Source organism: Megalopta genalis, chromosome 5, assembly GCF_051020955.1.
Source record: "Megalopta genalis isolate 19385.01 chromosome 5, iyMegGena1_principal, whole genome shotgun sequence".
In the NCBI taxonomy this organism is placed as follows: Eukaryota; Metazoa; Arthropoda; class Insecta; order Hymenoptera; family Halictidae; genus Megalopta; species Megalopta genalis.
The window spans coordinates 31,619,922-31,643,755 of NC_135017.1; the positions used below are offsets into that span (position 1 = coordinate 31,619,922).

The window sequence follows — 23,834 nt, forward strand, 5'->3', positions numbered from 1 at the left end:
GCTATGTTGATCAGCATTCTTCGTTCTTAATAATTTCCCTAATGGAACTTCTCTAATAGAAATTTAATTTTAATTCTAGATTTTGATAACAGAAGAATCAAATTTTGTTTCGATTTAGTAGAAAATGATAGCGTTCATATTTCGTAGATCATGTATGAAATCATCATCATCACGAGTCTGATTCGTTGTTACAGAGCAAGCGGTTAAACACACACATATTTTTTGTAAAATAATGATGATCTAGTGGGGATTTTATTCTAATTGTTACTAGATACACATCCTATTGATGCGTAGATGTTTGCTAGTTATTTCTTTTAGCATTAATAGTAAGGACAATAAATTAGTCATTCCACTTACGAGAGACACTCCGTTGAAGCTCGGGAAAATGCAGAACAGAGAGATTGAATTTTAATCACCAAACCTGTCCAACTACAATATCGATTGTCTGCCATGTAGTCGTGAAATCCTTATATCGTTGAATCTCGAAACCGTGTCCAAAGTGTGTCAAAAATGCTTTTAAATGAAAATAACATAATTATTCATCAACCGTTTGTGCACATTTTTAATTACATACTTTTCTTTATATTGTATAATTTCTGAATAAAATGGTACCTTTTAAAACTTTCAAATTAATTCTTAGCTTCGTACATGTCTTAATATGTGATTAATAAGAATTTTAATAATGTCAATAATAAAAATATAATAATAATAATTTTTGTATAATTTCCACTATTTTTACATGCTAAATATTTCGATACATAAGTAGCTAGTGTAGTTCTCACGGGAAAAGAAGGCACCTTGATTCACCTTTTATTAGCTGCGGCAGTGGGGCAGCTAATAAGAGGGGGAATATAAACGTAAAGATGCCTTCTTGTCCCGTGAGGGCTATATGTGTACCATCAAAATTATTAAATGCGTTGCTCTCAACTCTATGTAGTACAATTTTTATATTGGTGTAATTATAAAAATAATTCGTGTATGTTATATATTGATGAAATTAATGAGATACAGAAACTTGCAATTAATATTATAGCAATTGCATATTTATAATATCAGAGATTTCTAATCGTATGACTTATATGTATTTTAATATAAATATACGATGACTTTGATACAGAATATAATAAATATAAACGCTATTAATCTTTTTAAGTCTGAATGCGACGTTGGTCTTCTGTTATTATGTTGTTTTTTGACTGAATTAAAATGCAAGATTTTATTTTTTGGTGAATTTTGTCGATGTGCTGCTTTACCTCAGATTTTAACCCGTTGAAGGTTTCGTACATGATTTACTAAATAGGAATGAAGTACTATCAATATAATGAAAATAAATGAAGATACAATTATAAACGTTTGACGTATGTACGCACATACGTTATTTCTTAACAGGAAAACTATACAAAATTTGGTCGGACTGCGATGAAAAAATGGATTGAAAATATTGATTAGTTGGGTATAAACGCATATCTATATGAGATATACATATGTATGTGCATACTGTGTTTACGCGATTCGGTATATGCAGAAAACGTCGATATTGCTTTAGAACCCTCCTTGTTTGGCGACTTCGTTAAAAAATATGTAAATGCTTCTACAATACATTAATTGTCTTTAAAATAAATATTCCGGAAATTTGAATGACATATCCACATCTATGTTTCCATATCGTAATTGTGGACCTAGAACTAAACTCACGAGGATACATATTTTTCGCAAATGTCCAGCGGTATTTTATATTTCTTCAAGGCCATCGAGGTACCATTGAAATTTTTTCTAATTTCTTAATTTTGCCCAAAGGTCGAAAGAAAATGATTAAAAAAATCCCGTTAAAATCTGGGAGAAGGAACTTCTTCTGTCTTTTAAATGGATATTCCGTAAGGTTCGGTTTAGGTTTAGATTAGGTTTCAATTAGGTTTAGTACGTGTTTGGGTTAGGTGTGAGCCAGACCTGAGTTGGATAAATTAAAAAGACCCGTCTGAATCCACGAAAAAGTAGCTTTCACACAAATTTCCGCAGTGTTTTACGTTCTTTTCAAGGCCATTGCGATACGACCGAAATTTTTTCTCCTGTTACTTGTAGATGAAAAGGAAGTGATTAAAAAGGTCCCGTTAAAATCTGAGGGGTGGCATCTCATCAACATGTTGACCCATTTTCTCTTAAGAAATTATTAATGAGAAAAGATCTACAAGAGGCTTTAAATGACACTAGGAAAACGTGCAAAAATTGTGGCTTAAGGGAGATACTGAATTATACCAGTAATATTAACGTTATGAAATCTTCTCTTATCAATAACAAAACTATTTACAAAAACATTATTTATGTAATAAACATTAGAAATTATTTACAAAAATAACGAAAAAAATTATTCGAAATAAAGCTATGAGCAGCAAAACTTAAAAAAACTTAAACTTAAACAAAACATTTTTTGTTTAAATAAATATCCGTTGGTTTCGCGGTAAAATCAGATGCAGGTTAGTATAATTATAATAATTCCGGACGATTGAAGTAAACACGAAACAAACTATCTTTCTGATTCGTTACATAAACACAAACAAAACTCGTCGAACAATTTGCTATCTCCACTGCATTTCTCATGTGCCCATTATTGTCTCATGTCGGTGGATCATAAATAGTTTCCGCTAGAAAAAGTGCAAAAACATTTTTCCCGACTGTCCTTTTTCTAATTATATTCGAAATTTAAAAAGAATTTACGAATATGCAATGTCCATAAGTACCTCATGGACTTAAAATTTCAAATTAAAAATCAATACAGGATGAGTCATTTAACTCTTTCAACTTAATTTTTTCTTGTAAACTACATTTTGCATAGTAAATGTTTTGATCAAAAGTTGTTTGATATGAGGAGGAGTATACAAGGTAACAATTAATGTTTGCAATTTTTCTGTTTCATCAACATAGACTCCAGCTCACGCTAGTCTACTATTCAGTTAGTCAGTCAACTCAGCTTCAGTCAACTACAGTAGACTCCAGCCCACGCTAGTCTACTACTCAGATAATCTTTCAACCTTCGACCATCGAATTGAGTGCTTTATAGTGCTTCAGTTCATTCTTCAATTCATTCTTCAAAATTAAAACAGCTGTTCATCTTTAATTAGACGAACGGCGATACTAATCAATTCCGTCGCTTAGCGTAATCGGTCTTACAACCCGAGAGATTTTGTAATCGCGGAGTTTTAGTATCGGGTTCACTCGCTGTGCACTCTACAGTTTGTCATAGATGCATTTAATTAATGGAATTACATAAATACCAATTAAAAAATACTAGTTTCTCACCTTAATAATTTAATACCGTGATTTTTGTGATTTTTGTGGTTTTTGTGATTTTGTTTTATTATCCGTAAGAAGAACTTCCGAAATGATGTGTCTGCCCGCAAGTCTTGAAACTGCATTATCCGGTATTATGTTTGATATATTTCTTTTTTTACTGCTGTGTGTCATTAGTAGACTTACGATCAACACTGTGCGGAATCGCAAATGATTAACTTTTGTAATTTGACTATTTCTTTTATATACATATATTTAAACGGTATAACTTCCTTAAAACTGGACTAAACGACTTGAATATTTTTAGATGATAGATGATCTACTAGACAATAACTCAAATACTTTTTCTAAATTTTGTGATTGCTTGGAATGACAAAAAAATTAAAAAACTTATATTTTTCAACTTTTTTATCTGAGCCTTTAAGAAATGCATTTTGTAGATCTTGGTAAATTATATGCATGCTAAAAATTTCATACAAATCGGTTGATGCAAACTCAAGTTACAAGCGTCAAAATATTTAAAAAATTGCAGATTTCTCACACTTATTGGTTGAAAGTGTCAAAATTCGGAACAAAACTGCGGTTTTTGCGTTCTTTAATTTCTTACAGCTCCTGTCAAAGTCAACCGATATCGATGAAATTTTCAGCATACATGTAACTTACCGAGATCTACAAAATGCTTTTTTTTATTTTTGTTATAGAGTCAGGTCAGAAAATTGAAAAACATGAGTTTGTTACTTTTTTTCTAATTCCAAGTAATAGCACAATTTTAAAAAAGTATTAGAGACATTGTCTTGTAAAGTGACCCCCTATAATTTAAAAAAAATTCAAATCATTTAGTACGGTTTTAAAAAAAGTTATACCGTTTTTCAAATGGTCTTAAATATATATCCGCTACTGTGTAATCATACAATTTATTACTGTTGTATTCAACTGGTGATGAAATCATTTTTGATACCTTTCCTGCAAACGTTTCCTTTCGATCATAGAGCTGTGTTCAATGAAATAAAAAATTTTTTTACTTGGAATGAAGTTTAATCTGCAATGTATTTTCCATTTTGTTCAATGACCTTTTGCCATCTCTCTGGTAACTTGAAAATTCCACGCTCGTAGAAAGTCTGATCCTTTTCGGCCAAAAACTGAATTAAGTGAAATTTTACAGCATCATCATCATTAAAAGTTTTACCACGAAGGGAGCTGTCCAGGGATCGAAATAAGTGGTAATCCGATGGTGCGAGATCAGGGCTATATGGTGGGTGTAACATCAATTCCCAACCAATATCCATCAATTTTTGCCGAGTGGACAAAGACGTGTGCGGCCTAGCATTGTCCTGGTGGAAAATGACATCTTTACGATTGATCAATTCTGGTCGCTTTTCCTTGACCGCTGTATTCAATTTGTCCAGTTGCTAACATTCACGGATAATAAAAAATAACATAATAATAATAATAATAATAATAATTTTATAATATAACATTTACGGATATCATAAAAATGGGAGTGAGAGACATCTATAACTGAAATCGGCAATTATAATACTTAGTTGCCAACCCAATATTTTGATCAGGATCATAAATCGTTTGAAATTTCTTATTCAGGTGTCGAATAAATGGAAATATCTTGAATAATTTCAGTGGATCTTGGTAATTCTTTTCTTCTTGATTGTTTGTAAAAGGTAAAAATTTACAAATAAGTAAAAATCACTCTCTGATCATTATCTTCGAAAATGTGGGCGTGCGTATGACTTTTGGTAGAAAAGTATTATTTTATGGTGGGCTTATTTACAATCCCCAGAAATAATAGTAATGATAGTATCAAATATACATTTCATCTATTAATACAAGTGCCCATTGCCCTCGAGACTATTTTAACTCTAAAATGAAGGAATTTGTTTCAACCTATAGTATTTCCATTTGGTATGATTGTTTTTATTTACTGCATATGAAATTGAACGTGTACGCTTATACAATAGAAGACTTCTATTATTTGACAATTTATCGAATACAGACAAATCTAATAACGAGAAAATTTTTTCAAAAATAGTGTAGCAATTTTTAGCGTCACTCGAGTGCTTCGAAATAAAAATTGTCGTACAAAAAAATAAATTATCTTTATCGTGTACGTATTTATTTATGAGAAAGAAGTAAACGTAAGTTAACGTAACTGCGAAAGAAATCGTAGTGCAAGGGGTTAATAGACTTTCGAATGGCATGATTAAATGTTGTACATAATTGTTAAGAACACTCAAGGTGATCCTCATTTTTTGATGAAACAAGAAAATAGGAAAAAATTAACTGTTGCAGTGTATGATCCCCTTTATAAGAATTTTCGTCGGGGACAGTTTTTTTATGTAACGTGTAGTTTGCAAGAAAAATTAAGGTGACTATATTAAATGGCTCATGCTGTATTGAGTCTTGTTATATTATTAACCTTAGGGAATGGACTGGATTTGAATAAATTTATATATACATGTTAGATGATAGTAATTAAATGCACTTGACACCATAAAAATTATACCGTAAAAATGATAAGAAACGAGTCAAAGTTTTATGGATCTTACTTTCGTAATAAAGCGTGATTTTCCGTTGAAACTGTTTGCTCGACGCTAACAACAACAACAAAAAAAGAACAGTCGCGAATGCGTACAACCAAGAAAGGAGAGGAAATGGAACAAAAAATTAATTACTGTGCTCTGGTTATTCTTGAAACGAATGTTTCAAAGTCTAAAAACGTGTTCTGCATATTTTGATTGAAATATAACGGGAGAGAAAATAAAATAATAAAATAATATAAAGGAAAAAAGAATAGAGGACAGAAAAGAGTTCATAATTATTATTTTAGTGAAAAATGAATATTACAACTGCAGAAAATATTAGCGTAAACTCCTGCCTTCAACATTTCTATTTTGGTGAAAAGTAGGTTTTTAGTACAGATGAAAATATGATAAATGGTTTTATAAAATCTATTTGTTTTGTAGTTATTAATGTCGCTTGGCATTACTTTCCGAAATATTCACAAATCATTTTTGGGAATCGATTATGTCAATGCTAAATATTTTGATTAAAATTTACGATTACATTCAGTTTCTGACAACAGATATGGTAGAGTTGACACATACTCCAGTTGACACATTTCCAGCCCCGAAAAATCAATATTTTTGCCGCGTTTGTTACTTGACTATTGCTGGAAATGAATTTCGGCAGCAATGTAATCGCGAATATTCTAGATGAAAGTCTTTCTTGGAATACTATTTTATTCGCCGCATGACATTATTACAAACGATATCGATAAGTATAAGTATAAGTTGCATATTTGCGATTCAACTTGTAACAATTATAAATTTCTAATTTCTAAACGATTGTCAATATTAAAGTCAGTTCAAAAAATGGGTCATGTGCGCTCAATATGGAATTGGTGCCGAAACATGGAACACTAATAACAGGTGCAATATTTTTATAAAAAATAACAAACAAAAAGTTGTTTTTTTTTCAAATTTATTTCAGCACTTTGATTATGATATTTCATGTAATACACAATCAAATAAAAATTGAATTTAAAAAAGTAATTCTTTGCAAAAAAACACGGAGGAGCATGATTTCTCTTAATAATAATGAATGGAATACTTTTTGAAGTAGGAACAATTTTATTTTATTACTACACAATTGTAGATTTCTACTGGCACTAGACATTCAAGTATACACAGCAATGATTTGCCACGTATATTAAACCTTATCGGACATACACTTAGGACACCTTCTTATTTAATATAAATTTTAGGTTTTCATTCAATATTCAGGTAATGTCTGCCGAGTTTAATGGCATCATATTGTCGAAAGTAGGAGTATAAGTGTTTGTCACTTGTACAATTAGTTTTCCCATTTATTGCATTCTTTTCATCGAAAACGTATGCTGAGTTCATTTCATACTTCTCGCTCGGTAAGACACGCATCGATTCCCGATGTGTTTTCTCCCTTCGTTTCCGATATGTGGAACATAGTGAAAAATACATGGAACCAAATAGAAACAAAAATAATAGACAAACTAATAAAACGGATGCCGAAATTGGTCCAAGAAATAATTACGAACGCAGTGGACGGTATTGCCGAAAAGAAACTATAACTCCTTTCTGTAAAATTGACATTATTTTTACTATAAATATATTAAATATTTATTATATAATATTATTATATATTATTATATATATAATATATAATAATATATTAATATATTATAATTATATATTATAATATATTATATATATATAATTATATTATTATATTAAATATTATATAATATTTATTATAATTTACTATAAATATATTATTATACGAATAATCTACTTCATAAGATTAAGTTTGAAATAAAGTGAAGAAAAAAAAATTATAAGAATTTCCTATCCTCCTATAGGGTAACTTGCGTCCCACGTGACATTATACACTAGACCTGAATATCCGACGCTCGATAAGGGTTAACCATTCCCAACTGTTTGGAAGCAACACCGATATTGACATGGCACATATTATTCTACACCTACTATAAAAAAAAATTAATGTTTCTGTGACCCTGAAATTTGTGTAAATAGGTATTTGTTACAGAATTATTGTTTACTCGACTCGATATAGCAAAATAGACAGACCGTAAAGGGTCTGCAGTTTAAGGTTATTTCGAACAATAAAAATTTGTTACCTCAATAAATAACCTCTCATAACAACTCGTAATAATTCAAAATACCTCATTACAATTTATAGGTTACGCTGCTTCGTGTCGCGTTTTTTTTGAAAATAGAACTTCAAAATTTCGCGTACAGAAATCTTTTGCCTCGTGTCGATATTTGTAATACGACGAAACGTTGCTCCTGAACATTTACACCAAGAACTGAAAAAATTTCAACAGCTATGAAGGAACATTAATTTTGAATTAGTAAACCGTGTTCCAAAATCCTATATCAATTTATACAAATTCAAATACACGTTGTCGTAACGTACGATCAGTTGACGTTGAATGTCCCATGTAAAATGCAAATAGCGCGTTAGTGTGAGTAAATTGGGGTAGATGATTTTACTAATCGATACGTTTCAACGAACAGTCGTTTAAAAAATTCTATAACTCGACACACATTAATCGTTCTAGTTTATGCTAAAATTCGTAATTGGAAACAACGGATACGAATGGTAACAGGGCATTACGGGGTGTCTCCAAATAAGTATCATAACTGTGAATAGAAGGATACATTGTATCGACGAAAACTTTGTCAATTTCACAGGGCTGAAATTGTATTTGTCAATAACACGGCTGCGATGGAAATATCGTATAACTTCCTTGCGACGTGTAATACCGTTATACCGCAAAATGCGGTAATTAAATTTAATAGCGCGAACCTCGCCTCTAGTGTAATTTAAAACGTCCTGCAGTCTCATTGTAAATAATAGGATGCGGCTGAATATGAATGGCTCTTTGTGTCAACATATATTTATTCACCGTTATTACAACATCGCCATGCTCGTAACTGTAATAACGGTGTAATTTAGATGGAAAAAGTACGTTCATCTTTAAAAAGAATATGCTACCACGCAAATTGTTTAGATTTGCTGGAGCAAAGAAATACTGGTAAAACTAAATGAAGAAATGCAAACAAATACAAAGTACATTCAGGGCTCGGAATTAACCGGCATGAGGATCATGAGGATCACGAGGACTACGCCTCCTGAGTTCCGTCGCGCGCGTCTCGCTCCCTGATAATCACCTAAATACTACACACACGCATATAAAGCAACAGATACATGTGCCTGAGGTGCTTCGAGCCAAAACTGGCGACCACGGGGAGCGAGACGCGCGACGGGAGTCCGGAGGCGTAATCCTCGCGAGCTGAATGTTGCGTGCTGGTTAATTCCGAGCCCTGAACTACATTATTACGTGTGACAAATTTGATAGAAATAGGAAACGTCTAGTGACATGTAAGTGGTTGATAAAATTTCTCGAATAAAAACAGAGATTTTGTGAATGGTTTTAACATAACATAACACGTAAAACTGCAGACATAAAATCAATAAGCAGAAAATAACGGACCTCTTTACTTCATGAGATGTTCATGGCAACTAGCAATATACATTTGGAGCACTCTCTTCACATCATGCATAAAATACGTACACGCTCTGCCGATCATTTTCCAACGGATTTCCAACGGTTGATGGAAAATTAAAAAATGTAAACAACAATGTACGTACAGTGATTGGTTTCTCCGCGAATACGTTTTGCTCACATGAAAATAGAGTGCTATTATAATAGTATTTTCTTCGACATATTCGTCATTATTACCACAATTGAACAAGATCTACTCGACCGACTGATTTCAAATTAAGTATCATTGACAAAAAAGTTATCGATCTATCCAAAGTTGTCAGTTCTAATGTTTGGCGCATATGTAAATGAATTACGAGCAAATATTTAACAGAAACAAAAATGGCCTCTAAAGTTAGGAATAGGAAACATATCTTATGACACGTCTTGATAATCATTGAAAGAAACTACTTCATATAAAAATTGCTCACCTTTTTGTAAAGAAAAAAATGACGCAAATTAAAGTTTTAAAGATTCGTAGATGGAACGTGTACAACTCGAGTAGCTACATTCTTAGTTAATATTTATTAAATTATTGAATAAATAATAGGGACACTGTACTATAACAAAATGTACGATTGACTTCAAATTTGTTTAAAATTATTTATAAATGAGGAAAGATTTGAGTATATACAGAACATTCGACTTCCAGTAGGTGAAAAGGAAGATGATTTTTCATAACTATAAAGAGGAAAATCATAAATAGTGGATCATAGTGACGCGTGAGACAGATCTATCTTTATTTCTGGTATGGTGCTGACTTGACGACATTGACATTCCATTGCTAGTAGATCAGAACTAAATTCTAAACTAGAAAACTGCAAATCTAAGGAATAAATTTAACTACTTGTATGTCTCATTTCGTTTAAAGAATTCCCTGTTTCATATTGGGGTACAGTACGAGTGGAGATGAGTGCTCTATTGTTGTTAGACGTTGTTACATATGAAAATGAAGATCAATTCCTTAACTAATTCGTCGGATTTGAGTGATTGTGATTGCAAGGTGAATATAGTTAACAATATATATATATATAAGTACTATATAAGTACTATATATTATTATTATTTTATACTATACTATATATATATATATATATATATATATATATAAATAATATAATATATATATAAATATATATAAATAATATAATATATATATATAAATATATATAAAATAATATATATATATAGATATATACATGCATATACACATATATACAGACTGTTCCGCATTTTTCCGTACATAGTTCAGCAGTGTGCTCTACAAGTAAAAATAAGATTAAAGTGAATATAATAAAAAGTTCATAAATACATTCTTAACAATTTGTGACAAAAATACAAAATATGATTTAAACGCTGTTAAATATATCTATAGTCCCCACGCGACAAGAAGACACCTTTGTTCCCTTTTACCAGCTGCCCCACTGTCGCAACTATTGGTCGCTATTGACCGATGTCGATCCTCGTCACCGTTATCGACCAATAGCGATCGATAGCTGCGGCAGTGCGGCAGCTATAAAAAGGGAACAATGGTGCTTTCTTGTCGCGTGATGACTGTATATCTCCATTTAAAAGTCACGCTCGCTTTTGTTAGCACAAATTCGACATCGACGAGTTATTGAATTTATTATTGATTTCCGTTGCTTGTGATTTTGTCTAATCTCTTCGCAGACGATGTTGATTTTTGTAATTAATTCGCTTCTTGCACATTATCCTTATCATATCTTTCATATTTCTTATTTTTGACATAACTTCTGTACAAAGCATTTATGGATTTTCCGTTATATAACATTTCAGTCTTATTTTTACTTTTAGAACGCACCCACGAAGTATGGACGGAAAAATGCGGCGCACCCTGTGTGTGTGGGCGTGCGTGTGTGTGTGCGCGTGTTCTGCAAGTAAAAATAAGACTGAAATGTATAATATATACAGTTTTTTATAATTGGATCACGCGATCTCAATTTCTTTTTTGGAATGATAGAAAGATTAGTTTACTAGACAATGATTCAAAAATTATTTTAAAAAATTGCAATTTGGTGACATGATAAAAGAATTAAAAAATGACGTTTTACTAACTTTTTTATCTGAGCTATAACGAAAATTTTAAAAATGCATTTTATAGATTTCGGTGACTTATATGCATGTTGAAAATTTCATCGAAATCGGTTAACCTTGATATGGGTTGTAAGCAATTAAAGATCGCGAAAATCGCAGTTTTTCACGAATTTCAACCAAAAGCAAGTAATTTTTACACCACCAGTTACTGTAGCTTGACCATACATCGACCGATTTTGATAAAATTTTCCGAATGCATTGTTATCGAGATCTACAAAATGCATTTTTTAAATTTTTGTTACAGGCTTAGGTAAAAAAGTTGAAGAAACAGAGTTTTTTCATTCTTTTATTATGCCAACAAATTGTATTTTTTGAAAATAATTTTTTAGCCCTTGTTTGGCAAACTGATCACTCTGACATCCCCCCCAAAATTTAGACTGCTTTGCCCAATTGTAATCAAGTTATTACGTTTTAAAATGTGTACGAATACTTTCTACACCCACTGTACATATATTATAACAGGCGAAGACCAGTTCCGCTTATCGGTTCTGGCGCCTCGCACCAGCTGATCTCGCCTCTCATTGGTCACTGTTTTTCGTTAATAACTCGTAAACAAAACTGTGGATTGCATTTGCGCTAAGGAAAAACTTATTTCAAATATCTTCAGGAACCCCTCATTTCCTGATCTTAACCTTTTAGTACGACTGAATTCTGCGCGAGGCTATTTCTCTGGACGGCAGAGTCTGATATGTACTGTACAGAGTCTGATACTGTATATTCTGTCTGTATATACAGGCCATCTGAGGCAACTTTTTCCTTTACAAAAATTTTCTCCGAGGCCCCGTTAACGAGTTATTAACGAAAAACAGTGACCAATGAGAGGCGAGCTCAGCTGGCGCGAGGCGATCGAGCCAATGAGCGGAACTGGGCTTCGCGCGCTGGTTGGCTGGGCCGCCTCGCGTCAGCCGTACTCGATTCTTATTGGTCACTGTTTTTCGTTAATAACTCGTTAACGGAGCCTCGGAAAAAATTCTTGTAAAGGAAGAAGTTGCTTCAAATGATCCGAGGAACCCGCCATTTCCGGATTGCGAGACATTTTTGGGACATCCTGTTGACTGTTGTAAATCGATGTGAAGACAAAAGAAGTGTGAAACAATGCATATGAAGACGATTATTTGGTTCAAACGATGAGCGAGTGAGCTACTAGAGCAAGCCACTATAGTGACGCGTCGTGCCTAAAAGGTTAAGTAACTTTTGGGATATCCTGTATAAATATGTAGGTCTGGTTTTTGCCTGGGATGGTTGGCCTCGCGAGAGAGATTAGACAGACTTTTATAGAAATAAACTAGAAGAAAATTCTTCGCACGTAACAGCCATACAACGATCTATAAACAATGTCGAAGTTTTTGTTAAATCGATCGAAATAAATGACATTCGATGCGTTGATTTCTGTCTCAGGTGACCTATTACGTCGTGGACAGCAACCGAAACGAGGGATTGAACTACTTCGAGATCGACGAGGAATCCGGCGACATCTACACCAAAGTAGTGTTCGATCGTGAGACACAAGGTGCCTACGCGTTGGAAGTGGAGGCCAGGGATGGTGCAGCATCGGCGCGACCCAACAGCAATGGACAGCCAAATTCAGGTAAGTAATTTCGATTGTTCGACTTGATAATGCCGCTGTGCAGTCTGATCTCAGGACTATGTTGCTTTTATTCAACCTTGAAATCTTTTGTAATAATCAGTAAAAACTTTAACTGGAGCGCGTATCGTGGCTGTTTCCTTGAACAAGTTTCGCTGGTAAATTCAGCTACTTTGTTCGGAAAAGCCAACAGATCCCCAAAATAATATAACAATAAGACAGCAATACAACGACACTGTGAAAGAGCTTCATTTTGTCGAAATGGCAGCAGTTTGACGGTGGACTGCTACATTGAGTGGGTTAGAATCATAGTGGCGTAAGTGACATTTTCGAAAATTATTACTTATTTTAGGACATAAGTAATAATTTTCGAAAATGTCACTTACGCCGCTATGATTCTAACTCACTCAATGTAGCAATACACCGTCAAACTGCTGTTATTTATATTATGTATATATGCTGTTATATATATTATTTATATTATGTATATTCCCGTATTCGGAAAAGTTTCAATAATCATAGAAAAGGAAACATTTTGAAGAAAAAACAGCTGTGTGTGTGTGTGTGTGTGTGTGTGTTTGTGTGTGTGTGTGTGTGGTTTGATTCCTAAATACCAACTTTGAATTTTTATAAAGAATTAAATAATTGATATATATCAAAGAGAACGTACGTTACACACACATTGCAGATTACTTTATGCAGAATATCTCCAGGAAATTTGAAGTAAATCGAATGTATGGTTTCAGAGATTTCGTAACGGCCAGGCTGAGAAATGTAGTTTTCAGAAAAACGTAAAAGATATTTTAAGATATCTTTTCTGTTTGATAAAGTAAGATTTTTTAAACTTTGATAACATTCTACGCATTTGAAACTTTAAGAAAACAGAAAGAAATTGATTCTTTTTTAACCATTAAGATGGTGTTCTCCCTTAACCGGGCGGACTCAGGACCCATTCAGACCCACGTTTATAAGATTATAAACAGTCGAACGTCGCCATGCGTCTCGAATTATCTCCTTCCTACTCGTTTACCTTTCTTACATACTATTACTCGCAAAATTGAGCGTACATCTCTTAAAACGCAATAACTTCTTTAAAACTCGACTAAGTAACTTGAATTTTGTTTAGATGATAGAGGGACCAGTCTACTAGATGATGATTAAAATGCCTTTCTTTTTTAATTTTGCTATTACTTGGGATGACAAAAAAGAAATAACAAGCTCTCGTTTTTTAACATTCTTATCTGAGCCTATAACAAAAATTTTAAAAATGCTTTTCGTAGATCTCGGCCTAGATATGCGTGCTGAAAATTTGATCAAAATCAGTTAACTGATTTCTTCCAGTTTTTGGTCAAAATCATGATAAAACTGCGTTTTTTGCCATCTATAATTTGTTGTAACTCGTACTGCCAATCGATTTCGATACAATTTTAAGCATGCATGTAAGTTACTGAGAACTACGAGAGGCACTTTTTAAATTTCCGTTATGGGCTCAGATAAAAGAGTTAAAAAACGAGAGCTTTTTTATTAGTCCAGTTTTAAAAAAGTTATTCCATTTTAAAAAATATACGCACAATTTTGTGGGTAACTGTATTTCAGCTAAGGTAAATGTTCCAGTTTCCGCGCCTGTCGCAATTTCCGTGCACCCGGATTAAAAATGTATAGAAAAAGAAAAGTTTTATATATAAATTGATGATCCATATTTTTCTATTATGTTTGAACTTCTTTTTTGTCTAAACCTTTCTTTTTCTATACGTTTTTAATCCTGGGGCACGGAAATTGCGACAGGCACGGAAACGGGGACATCTATCCTACAAAGCAGTAAGAAATATGCTCGTCGTATGGGTCCGATTAGACCCTGAGCCCGCCGTGCGATCATTTCCCAGATGGTTTCTCAGATGTTCATATTGTTGCGAATTACTCCATTTCTCTCGCGTCGTGGCATTTTATTTACAATAAAGAATATTAACTATAACACAACTTGATACAATTATATCTTAGATCTTTCAATTTTGCTACAGCGGCTTGATTTAGACAAGTCGCCGTAACAATATGTAATGGTTTAAACGACATTCACTCTTTACACAAACGTGGACATTCTTTCGTGTTTTTCCGTCGACATTTCATCAATAGAGTATCCGTACGACGTAACTTTTTCAATTTCCATCACAGAATTTCTTTCGTGAAACTTCTCGTCGAAACCGAAGTAGTCGTCGAAGCTGGACGACATTTGACTTTCTCCGGGTAAAAGGTTACCATTCATGTTTGCTACCTACACATACGTGCTTAACTGAATTATACATTTCTGTTTCATCCTCGAGCTATTTCGCGGATGAAAAAGTTGTCAAATCCCAAAAGAGGGTATTAAATGAAAGTTAAAGTTAACTACATTTATTTAAGCGTCACACGAATAATCCGCAAATCCTTTTCTAAAAAATATGTATAAAATGTGTACAAAATATGTATAGATATGACATTACTTGGACGTTTCAAAAGCTAATCACAGTGCAAACACATCTTTGTGACAGGTTTTTTCAGCCGTTAAATCAATATAATCGACTTCTTCATAAATAAACAGTACATAGCAGCACTTATACGGACCATGAAATGACAAAACGAAATAAAAAAAATTGTAAAAGAAATGAAAATAAAAAAACTTGAATAAAATAATTAAATACTATATAAATATAATAATAATAAATACTAAATAATATACTATACTATATCACTACATATACTATAATATACTATAATATATATAAATATTATATAAATAATATATGTTATATATTATTATTATAATATAAATAATAAAAATATATAAATATATAGTATACTATAATATACTATAAATAATACTAAATAATACTACTAATAAACATAATAAATACTAAATAATTAATACTAATATTGTTTATTTAATTATAATAAAAACTGTGCTTCGCATTATTAGTGACATTGTTATTTTTTACATCGTTATTTTTTGCTAATTCGCAAAAGCCTTATTTACCTCAATTTTAAGGTTAATAGATTGATCAGCTTCTGAGCCTAAAGTAACTTAAAAATCGAGGATTATTGCTCGATCATTTAAACCGAAAGATTGGAGAACATCATTTCAGGAAATGACTTAAACCTGTGGGAAAAATAACTGTGGCGTGACTCTGAGTTACTCGATTTCGGTCAAATGTTCAGCACACATATAAGAGATCTGCGAAAGGCATTTTTTAAGTTTTCGTTGCAAGCTCAAATATAAAAGTTAAGAAACGAGAGTTTTTTATTTTTTGTTGTAATTCCAAGTAATAGCAAAATTAAAATGAAGCATTTTAGTCACTGTCACGCTATCACGTAAAGAAAAAATCAAGTCCTTCAATCCTTCTTAGTTTAGTTTTAAAAAATTGATTACGTTCTGAAATGTGTACGAACATTTTGTGGGCTTACTGTAAATCGTTGAAACGTTGAAATGGTTTACAAAATTGTAATCGAGATGCTCACCAGTTGCGTTTTCAGAATTAATTTATGTAAATGTGAACGGAGAGCAAGATTTTGGCTGTCGTTCCAAATGTTAACTAACCAAGAACATATCTATTAATGCTTCCATTTTCTAGTTCTTTCATAATTGCGACTACTATAAAAACGTACAAAATAAATTAATAAATTAATAAATTACAATCTAGCGATTACATTCTGCAAAGTATGATAAAATCTCGTTTCCGTATCGTGGAAATTATTCTGCGGTCGCATAAAATTCAGCCGGATCGATTGAATCTGTTGCAAATAAACGACGCTGTTACCGCGACCTGTTTTAGCATTCCGTTCCTGGTTGTAAATTTATCGGTCCACCGTAATACAGTATTCAGTTCCTTCGGTGACGTTGTACTTGCCCGGTTCACATAGAATTTTCAATCGCGCATGTCATTTACGGGGGAAATTATCCGCACGTGTGCTTAAGGAGCGAGCCAATTGGTCACGATTCCCAAACTTTTCTTGGAGAACAACATCCGTGTGTAATCCGCAGTGCGAACCGATTGTTTGGATGTTTCGCGCTAAATCGGCCGTATAATTTCGAAGTTGTAATTTCCCGTAACTCGCATTTGCCACTAATTAGAGTTGCGAGAGTTGAGCCGCGTAATTCTAAACCCAATGGAAAATTCGTAAACGAAACTCTACGAATATTATCATCATTAGGTCGACAATATTTACACGTATTCCCGTATTTCAGCATCAAGTAATGTTCCAAATTTCTGTATTCCACAAACAGCCGTAGTCCATCGTGTTGATATAACATGATCCATCGCGTTCGATGATGTAAAATATTATATTATCTTACTTATGTATGAATGGGTTTTATCTGATGCAAAATTAAGTTACAAATTACTACGTAGTTTTTTGTTACTAAAAGTCCGAAGTCCGGTGGCGGATAATTTGTGGAGTAGGTAAATGAATTTGTTTCGAGGGAAATAATTAGTGGAACGTCGCGAGCGGGAATCGAACTCGAGGCCCTCCCCCGATTCGGTTGGCACGACCCAGTTTCCGCGACCACGGTCTTCTACTTCGTGGGGAAGTTAAAATTTGGTATTTATAGAATACTTTACAATTCATTCAAAACCCCTTACACTTCCGCGTCTCACAGTTTCAATTACATGTTACCCGCTGCTACCCCCACTCATCCCGCCAAGACTGTTTGAAACCAGTGGTGGTATGTACAGTAATTTCTCCCTAATTCGTGTTCAGATTGCGCACAAAAATGAACAATTTGAGAACAGGAGATACGATTATTTCAGCCTTGCGCCTCATTTTTATAATTACCCATTACACTGTCCGACACGATTTTTGAGTTCCAATAGCCACTATGAAATTCTTGTAGAGCTTCACTCCCTGAACAAGAATCCGAAAACCCTCAGTTTATTAAATAAACGAACTTATGTGAAAACCCAAAATTTTCGACAAAAATGAGGTATTGCATGAAAAGTACAAACGTTAGAAAGTTCTAATTGGTGTTAAAAGATAGAGGAAAGTTTTACGAATATAGTGGCATGCAATTTATTAATTGTTTTTGGTCATAAATAGCAATAAATTGATGTCAAAGTTTAAAAAAGTGTCGACGTGTAGGTCGTTTCGCAGTTTCTGCGCAATATTTTAATATTTTTACGAAAAGTTTTTTGTTCAGCACGAAAACTCTACTCAGGATCGGATTCTGTAGACATTTTTGAAGAAGGAACGGCCCGGTAAAAGTGTCGGAACGATAAACATTTCGAATAGATCGAGAAAATGTTCGACGGCAACATGTACACGACCTTTAGCCGTCATGAGCTTCGCTGCTCGCTTCTCTCTGTCCGACAGGGCCGAAGCTACGCGTAATCAACACAGATGGAGGGATCCAATGAGGCACCCACTTTTCGTAAATAATATTTGAATTTTTGTTAGTACTTCAATGTTGTTTTTTTTTACATATTTCTGTGGATAATAATCACCAAACTGTGACATATTACACAAAAAATATCACACCAGAGTATTTGGAGTTGGTAACGAAAGTATTGTGACACTAGTATAATTTTGACTTCTACGCCATATAATTAAATAAATATTTAAATATACATTTAACGATATGTTTCAAGAAGTTTAACGTTTTGAAAATGATTATTTATTCATGATCGTATTATCGTTATAATTTAAATGATAACTGTATACATAATATACTTGTAATTCGAACAAATTCAGAATAACTTGAATATTTTTTGTTCATTATTTTTCTTTTATTATTTCTCCATTTTTAATTTATGATTCACAGTTTGGTGATTATTATCCATAAAAATATGTAAAAGAAGACAGCACATTGAAGTACTAAAAAAAGTGGCACGCCTCACACGCTAAGTGGGTGCCCCATTGGATCCCTCCATCGGTGTTGATTACCCATAGCTTCGGCCCTGACGGACAGAGAGAAGCGAGCAGCGAAGCACATGGCGGCAAAACATCGTGTACATGTTGCCGACGAACATTTTCTCGACCTACTCAAAATGTACATCATTCCGACATTTCTATCGGGCCGTTTCTTCTTCAGAAATGTCTACAGAATCCGATCCTGGGTAGAGTTTTCGTGCTGAACAAAGAACTTTTCGTAAAAATACAAAAATATTGCGCAGAAACTGCGCACGTCGACACTTTTTTAAACTTTGACATCAATTTATTGCTATTTAGGACCAAAAACAATTAATAAATTGCATGCCACTATATTCGGGAAACTCTCCTCTATCTTTTAACACAAATTAGAACTTTCTAACATTTGTACTTTTCATGCAATACCTCATTTTTGTCGGAAATTTTGGATTTTTACAAAAGTTCGTTTATTTAAAAAACTGAGGGTGTTGGAGCAATTCGGTTTTCGGATTCTTGTTCAGGGAGTGAAGCTCTACAAGAATTTCATAGTGGCTATAGGAACCCAGAAAAAAAGTTTGATTTTTTCGGACAGTGTTATCAACAACTATAAAATCGAGCCGCAAGGCTCAAATAATCACATCTCCTCTTCCCAAATTATCCATTTTTATGCGCAATCTGAGCGTAAATCTGGGAAAAATTACTGTACTTTCTATAGTCCTCGGGCGACGATTTTATAAAAAAAAAGTTGCCACAAAATTGACCTTGACCTTTTATCGTTGTATCGTACAGTACTCGTCAAGAGGAATAGTAGTCTCAGAGAAACCATGAGTCACAAGTCATTTCCGCTTTTACTAGCTGACCCATTGCCGCAGCTATCGGTCGCTATCGGCTGAAAACGGTGACGAAAATTGGCGTCGGCTAATAGCGACATCAGTAGTAGGGCAGTTAATAAAAGGGGGAATATAAACACAAAGGTACCTTCTTGTCACGCGAGGACTATACGTAGTAGGCCCTTCGAACTTCGAAGTCTAGAGACGTAAACTCAACAACTGTTAGTCATCTCGTTCGGGTCCGAATGGGCCCACCTTGGCTGACAGACTGTTAAACCATTACTTGAACTGATTCATACCCTCAATCTTTGCAGAAAAAAAAGTAATTTATAATTTATATTTTTATACAAATTATTTTTACTTTTGTGTACGTATGTAAAATTTATGGATTAGATTGATCCACTGTTACAACGTCGAACCTTCTGTACAGGATGCCAAAAAAGTTTTGACACAGCCAACACAGGTGAATTCTACATCCTCGGATTAATATAAAAAATATTCCCCCCAAAAGTGATCTTAAGCATGAGTTTTACGGTTAAAGATTTTTTTTATTGTATCGTATAGCACTCGTCAGGAGGAATAATAATCCCAAAGGAACCATGGATTTCGAATCAACCCTATGAATAAAAAGTGACCTTAAAAACGACACAAAAATTCTATGCCACGACTACCACGCCCAAAATCGTGGTGTCAAAAAACAGCTTTTAAGAATTTTTACCAAATGGATTAAGGTACATCTTTTATAAGATTTAGTAAAATTTATTTCCTATGTCAACGTTCTCTATGTAATCACTTCTTGATTTTTGCTATAATCATCACAAAATTAATTCATTACAAATTGTATACTCCAAAATATCGGTTGAAATAGTGTTAAGGTTATTTGTCTATTGTCCATGGAAGGTGAAAAAGTTTCCATGTCTCGTAATTTCAAAAAATCAACTACATCAATTCAAACAGTTCTCTATGTGTTAAACCGTTTAGTATGAAATAGCTGCTCGCCGTACTTATGAATTACTCATCTAAATCAGCCTTGATTTCCAAACACGAGACGTGTGACAGAATAATGGTCACCGATATACAAAAGACTAACCGTGGTATAACCACCCTTCGCAGGCCATTTGTCGATTAATACGTACTTTCTGAAGCGAGTCAGCCTTGTTAGACCAATATTATTTCACTTACGTTTCGTCGCAAGCAACGTAATGATTTTAAAACAGAGACGTTCAAAAGCGGATTTGACCTTAATGAACAACATTTCAAATGGCTTCGTTTCATCTCTTGGGATACTATCCCTCATTAATTTAAATGTCGCTCGATCAACTCATGTTCAACGATTTGCTCTCCGTCGAAATAACGTCGAATGAACGGCAAGTACAGGGTGTTAGGAAATTATCTGTCACGACCGTTATAGCGTGATTCTATACCTTTGGATTGGTGACGATTTTATAAAAAAAAAAAAGTTGCCACAAAATTGACCTTGGTTGTGATTATCGAGGACAAATTTTTTTATCGTTGTATCGTACAGTACTCGTCAAGAGGAATAGTAGTCTCAAAGGAACGATGAGTCACAAGTCAACCCTTTACATAATAAACGATGTTATAAACGACATATAAAAATGATATGTCACGACCACTGTACCCAAAACTGTGGAACAACCGGCCGGGTAGTGATTCTACATGCAAAAATAAGTCCAGAAAAAAAAGTAATATTTTTTTCATTTAAGACTTTGTTTTCGAGAAAACTGAATTGGTAGATGCGTCGAGTTCACGTGGCTTGTAGTATGACGAGAAGTAGAATTGGTGTGTGATGGCCAGATGCGCCACTTGATTCCTATCAAACGGTAATATTTTTTCAACCTAATTTTTCTCAAAGATGGAGCCCTAAATGAAAGGATATTTTTATAATCTTTTTCTCTTTGTCTTACTTCTGCACGTAGATTCATTACCTGGCCGGTTGTACCGTAATTTTGGGTGTGGTGGTCGTGACGTATGATTTTTATATGTCGTTTTTAACATCGTTTCTTATGTATTGTTCTTCTTGACGAGTATCATGCGAAATAATAATAATATATTTGATCTTAAAAATCATCCTCAAGGTCAATTTTGCGGCAACATTTTTTATAAAATCTACACCGATCCAAAGGTGTATAATCACACTGCAACGGCCGTGAAATACAATTTCCTAACATTCTGTACAACTGTCTCAACAGAACGATTATCACCGTAAATAATGTTGGCCACTTGTTAGACTTCTATATAGATTCTGTGACTTTTGCGCGTAATGATGATGCGACTCCTCTACTTAATATGCTTTTTGCATTAAATATACAGGGTGGGGCATTTTAACCAGGTCACCTGAATAACTCGCTTGTTTTTGAAGATGGGAGAAAATGCATTAGACCAAACTTACTTGGTATCGGGGGGCTCATATATAATCTGGTATTACCAATTATTCTGTAGGTGGAGGCGTCAAGGGGATATGAAGGTCAATTCTGGTTTTTTAAATGGAACAGTAAGTTTTTTTACTTACATTCTGATAGAGTGTTTCGAGGCTAATACAATGAACTATTATGAAGGTCATTCAAGGTCACCCAAAGTGACACAGAAAAGCAAAAGCTAAAATACAGTAAAATGGCAAACAATCACACAAATTTGTTTATAAATCTATTCAAAAAATAATGTCATCTATTTACTTGTGTGCAATTTTTATCGTCATAATGTAAAAGCTAAGATCAAGTCTAATGCAACGACCACAACACTATGGCCATATGTCATTTAGTGCGAAAAGTCCAGAAATATTTACGACATTTCTAATCCTTCGCTGAAATGTATAAATCTCTGAATTTTTCTTCAAATTATTTTCTAAAACAGATAATTTAAAATTACCAATAATGTTTGAGGATACAGATAAGCGTACAATGTGATTGAATGTTTGTTTATCTTTTGTGACCCGTGTCACGTAATACACACACATGATACACAAGTATTCGAAAAGTACTCTGAGGCAATTTATTTTCTCTTGCAGTTGACTTTGGGTGACCTTGAATAACCTTCGTAATAATTCATTGTATTCGTCTCGAAACACTATCAGAATGTAAGTAAAAAAAACTTACTGTTCCATTTAAAAAAAACAGAATTGACCTTCATATCTCCTTGATGCCGTCACCTACAGAAAAATTGGTAATACCAGATTATGAGCCCCCCGATACCAAGTAAGTTTAGTCTAATGCATTTTCTCCTACCTTCAAAAATAAGCGAGTTATTCAGGTGACCTGTTTAAAATGCCCCACCCTGTATGTATAACTAAAGGGGTTTCTACCCCGTTCAATAAAATATTCTTCTTCTTCTTCTTCTTCTTCTTCTTCTTATTATTATTATTATTATTATTATTATTATTATTATTATATTATTAATAGTAAAAATTAATAAGAAAACATCATTTTCGATGGGAAGTATTACTATTAAAAATATTATCACCTTTAAGTATAAATACTTCTACCAATACCAAAGTGAACTATAGGTACCTTTTCCTCTGTTGGTACAGATAGGATTGTAACTCTACATATATTAGATCAAGTTTGCAGTGCTAAGATTATTTTACATTTTCGACGCGAGCTAAAACTCATTGAACTTCTAGCTTTGTGTTCCATATGTAACGAAAATTCAGGTAGAACAGCGTTCGAAGCGTTACAACTTTCCTTTCAGTTCGTACAGTAAGCGGATTGCAAAGTGCCGAAAAGTGCAGCTAATTTGCGATTCTCTCTGCCTGTTATCCCCGTTACCGAATCCTTGCAATACCGTGCATCCATTCTTTTTCATTGTTTCTGTTCGTTTAATAATCCCTTCACAGCAGGGCGAAAAACTGACTCGTCTACTCGGGACATCGTGATTTTGAAATTCGAGCAAACTTATTTCGGATACTTCGATCGAACCACATTTGTTGACCCTTAATTAGCACGACGAGTTTCATAAAAATTACTAGCATACTGGAGTCATGGTAGACGCCAAACAAAAAGTGCACGAAAATGTG

At 33.6% G+C, this 23,834-nt stretch overlaps 1 protein-coding gene across 9 annotated transcripts in view; it reads left to right on the forward strand.

Annotated features, from left to right (window-relative positions):
* LOC117227927 (neural-cadherin) overlaps positions 1-23,834 on the forward strand; it is a 716,163-nt gene that overhangs the window by 202,229 nt on the left and 490,100 nt on the right. For all 9 annotated transcript variants that reach the window (XM_033483477.2, XM_076522349.1, XM_033483481.2 and 6 more), the window contains one exon: positions 12,917-13,106. In XM_033483477.2, coding sequence (XP_033339368.1) covers positions 12,917-13,106 — 190 coding nt within the window. The remainder of the gene's footprint in view (positions 1-12,916; positions 13,107-23,834) is intronic.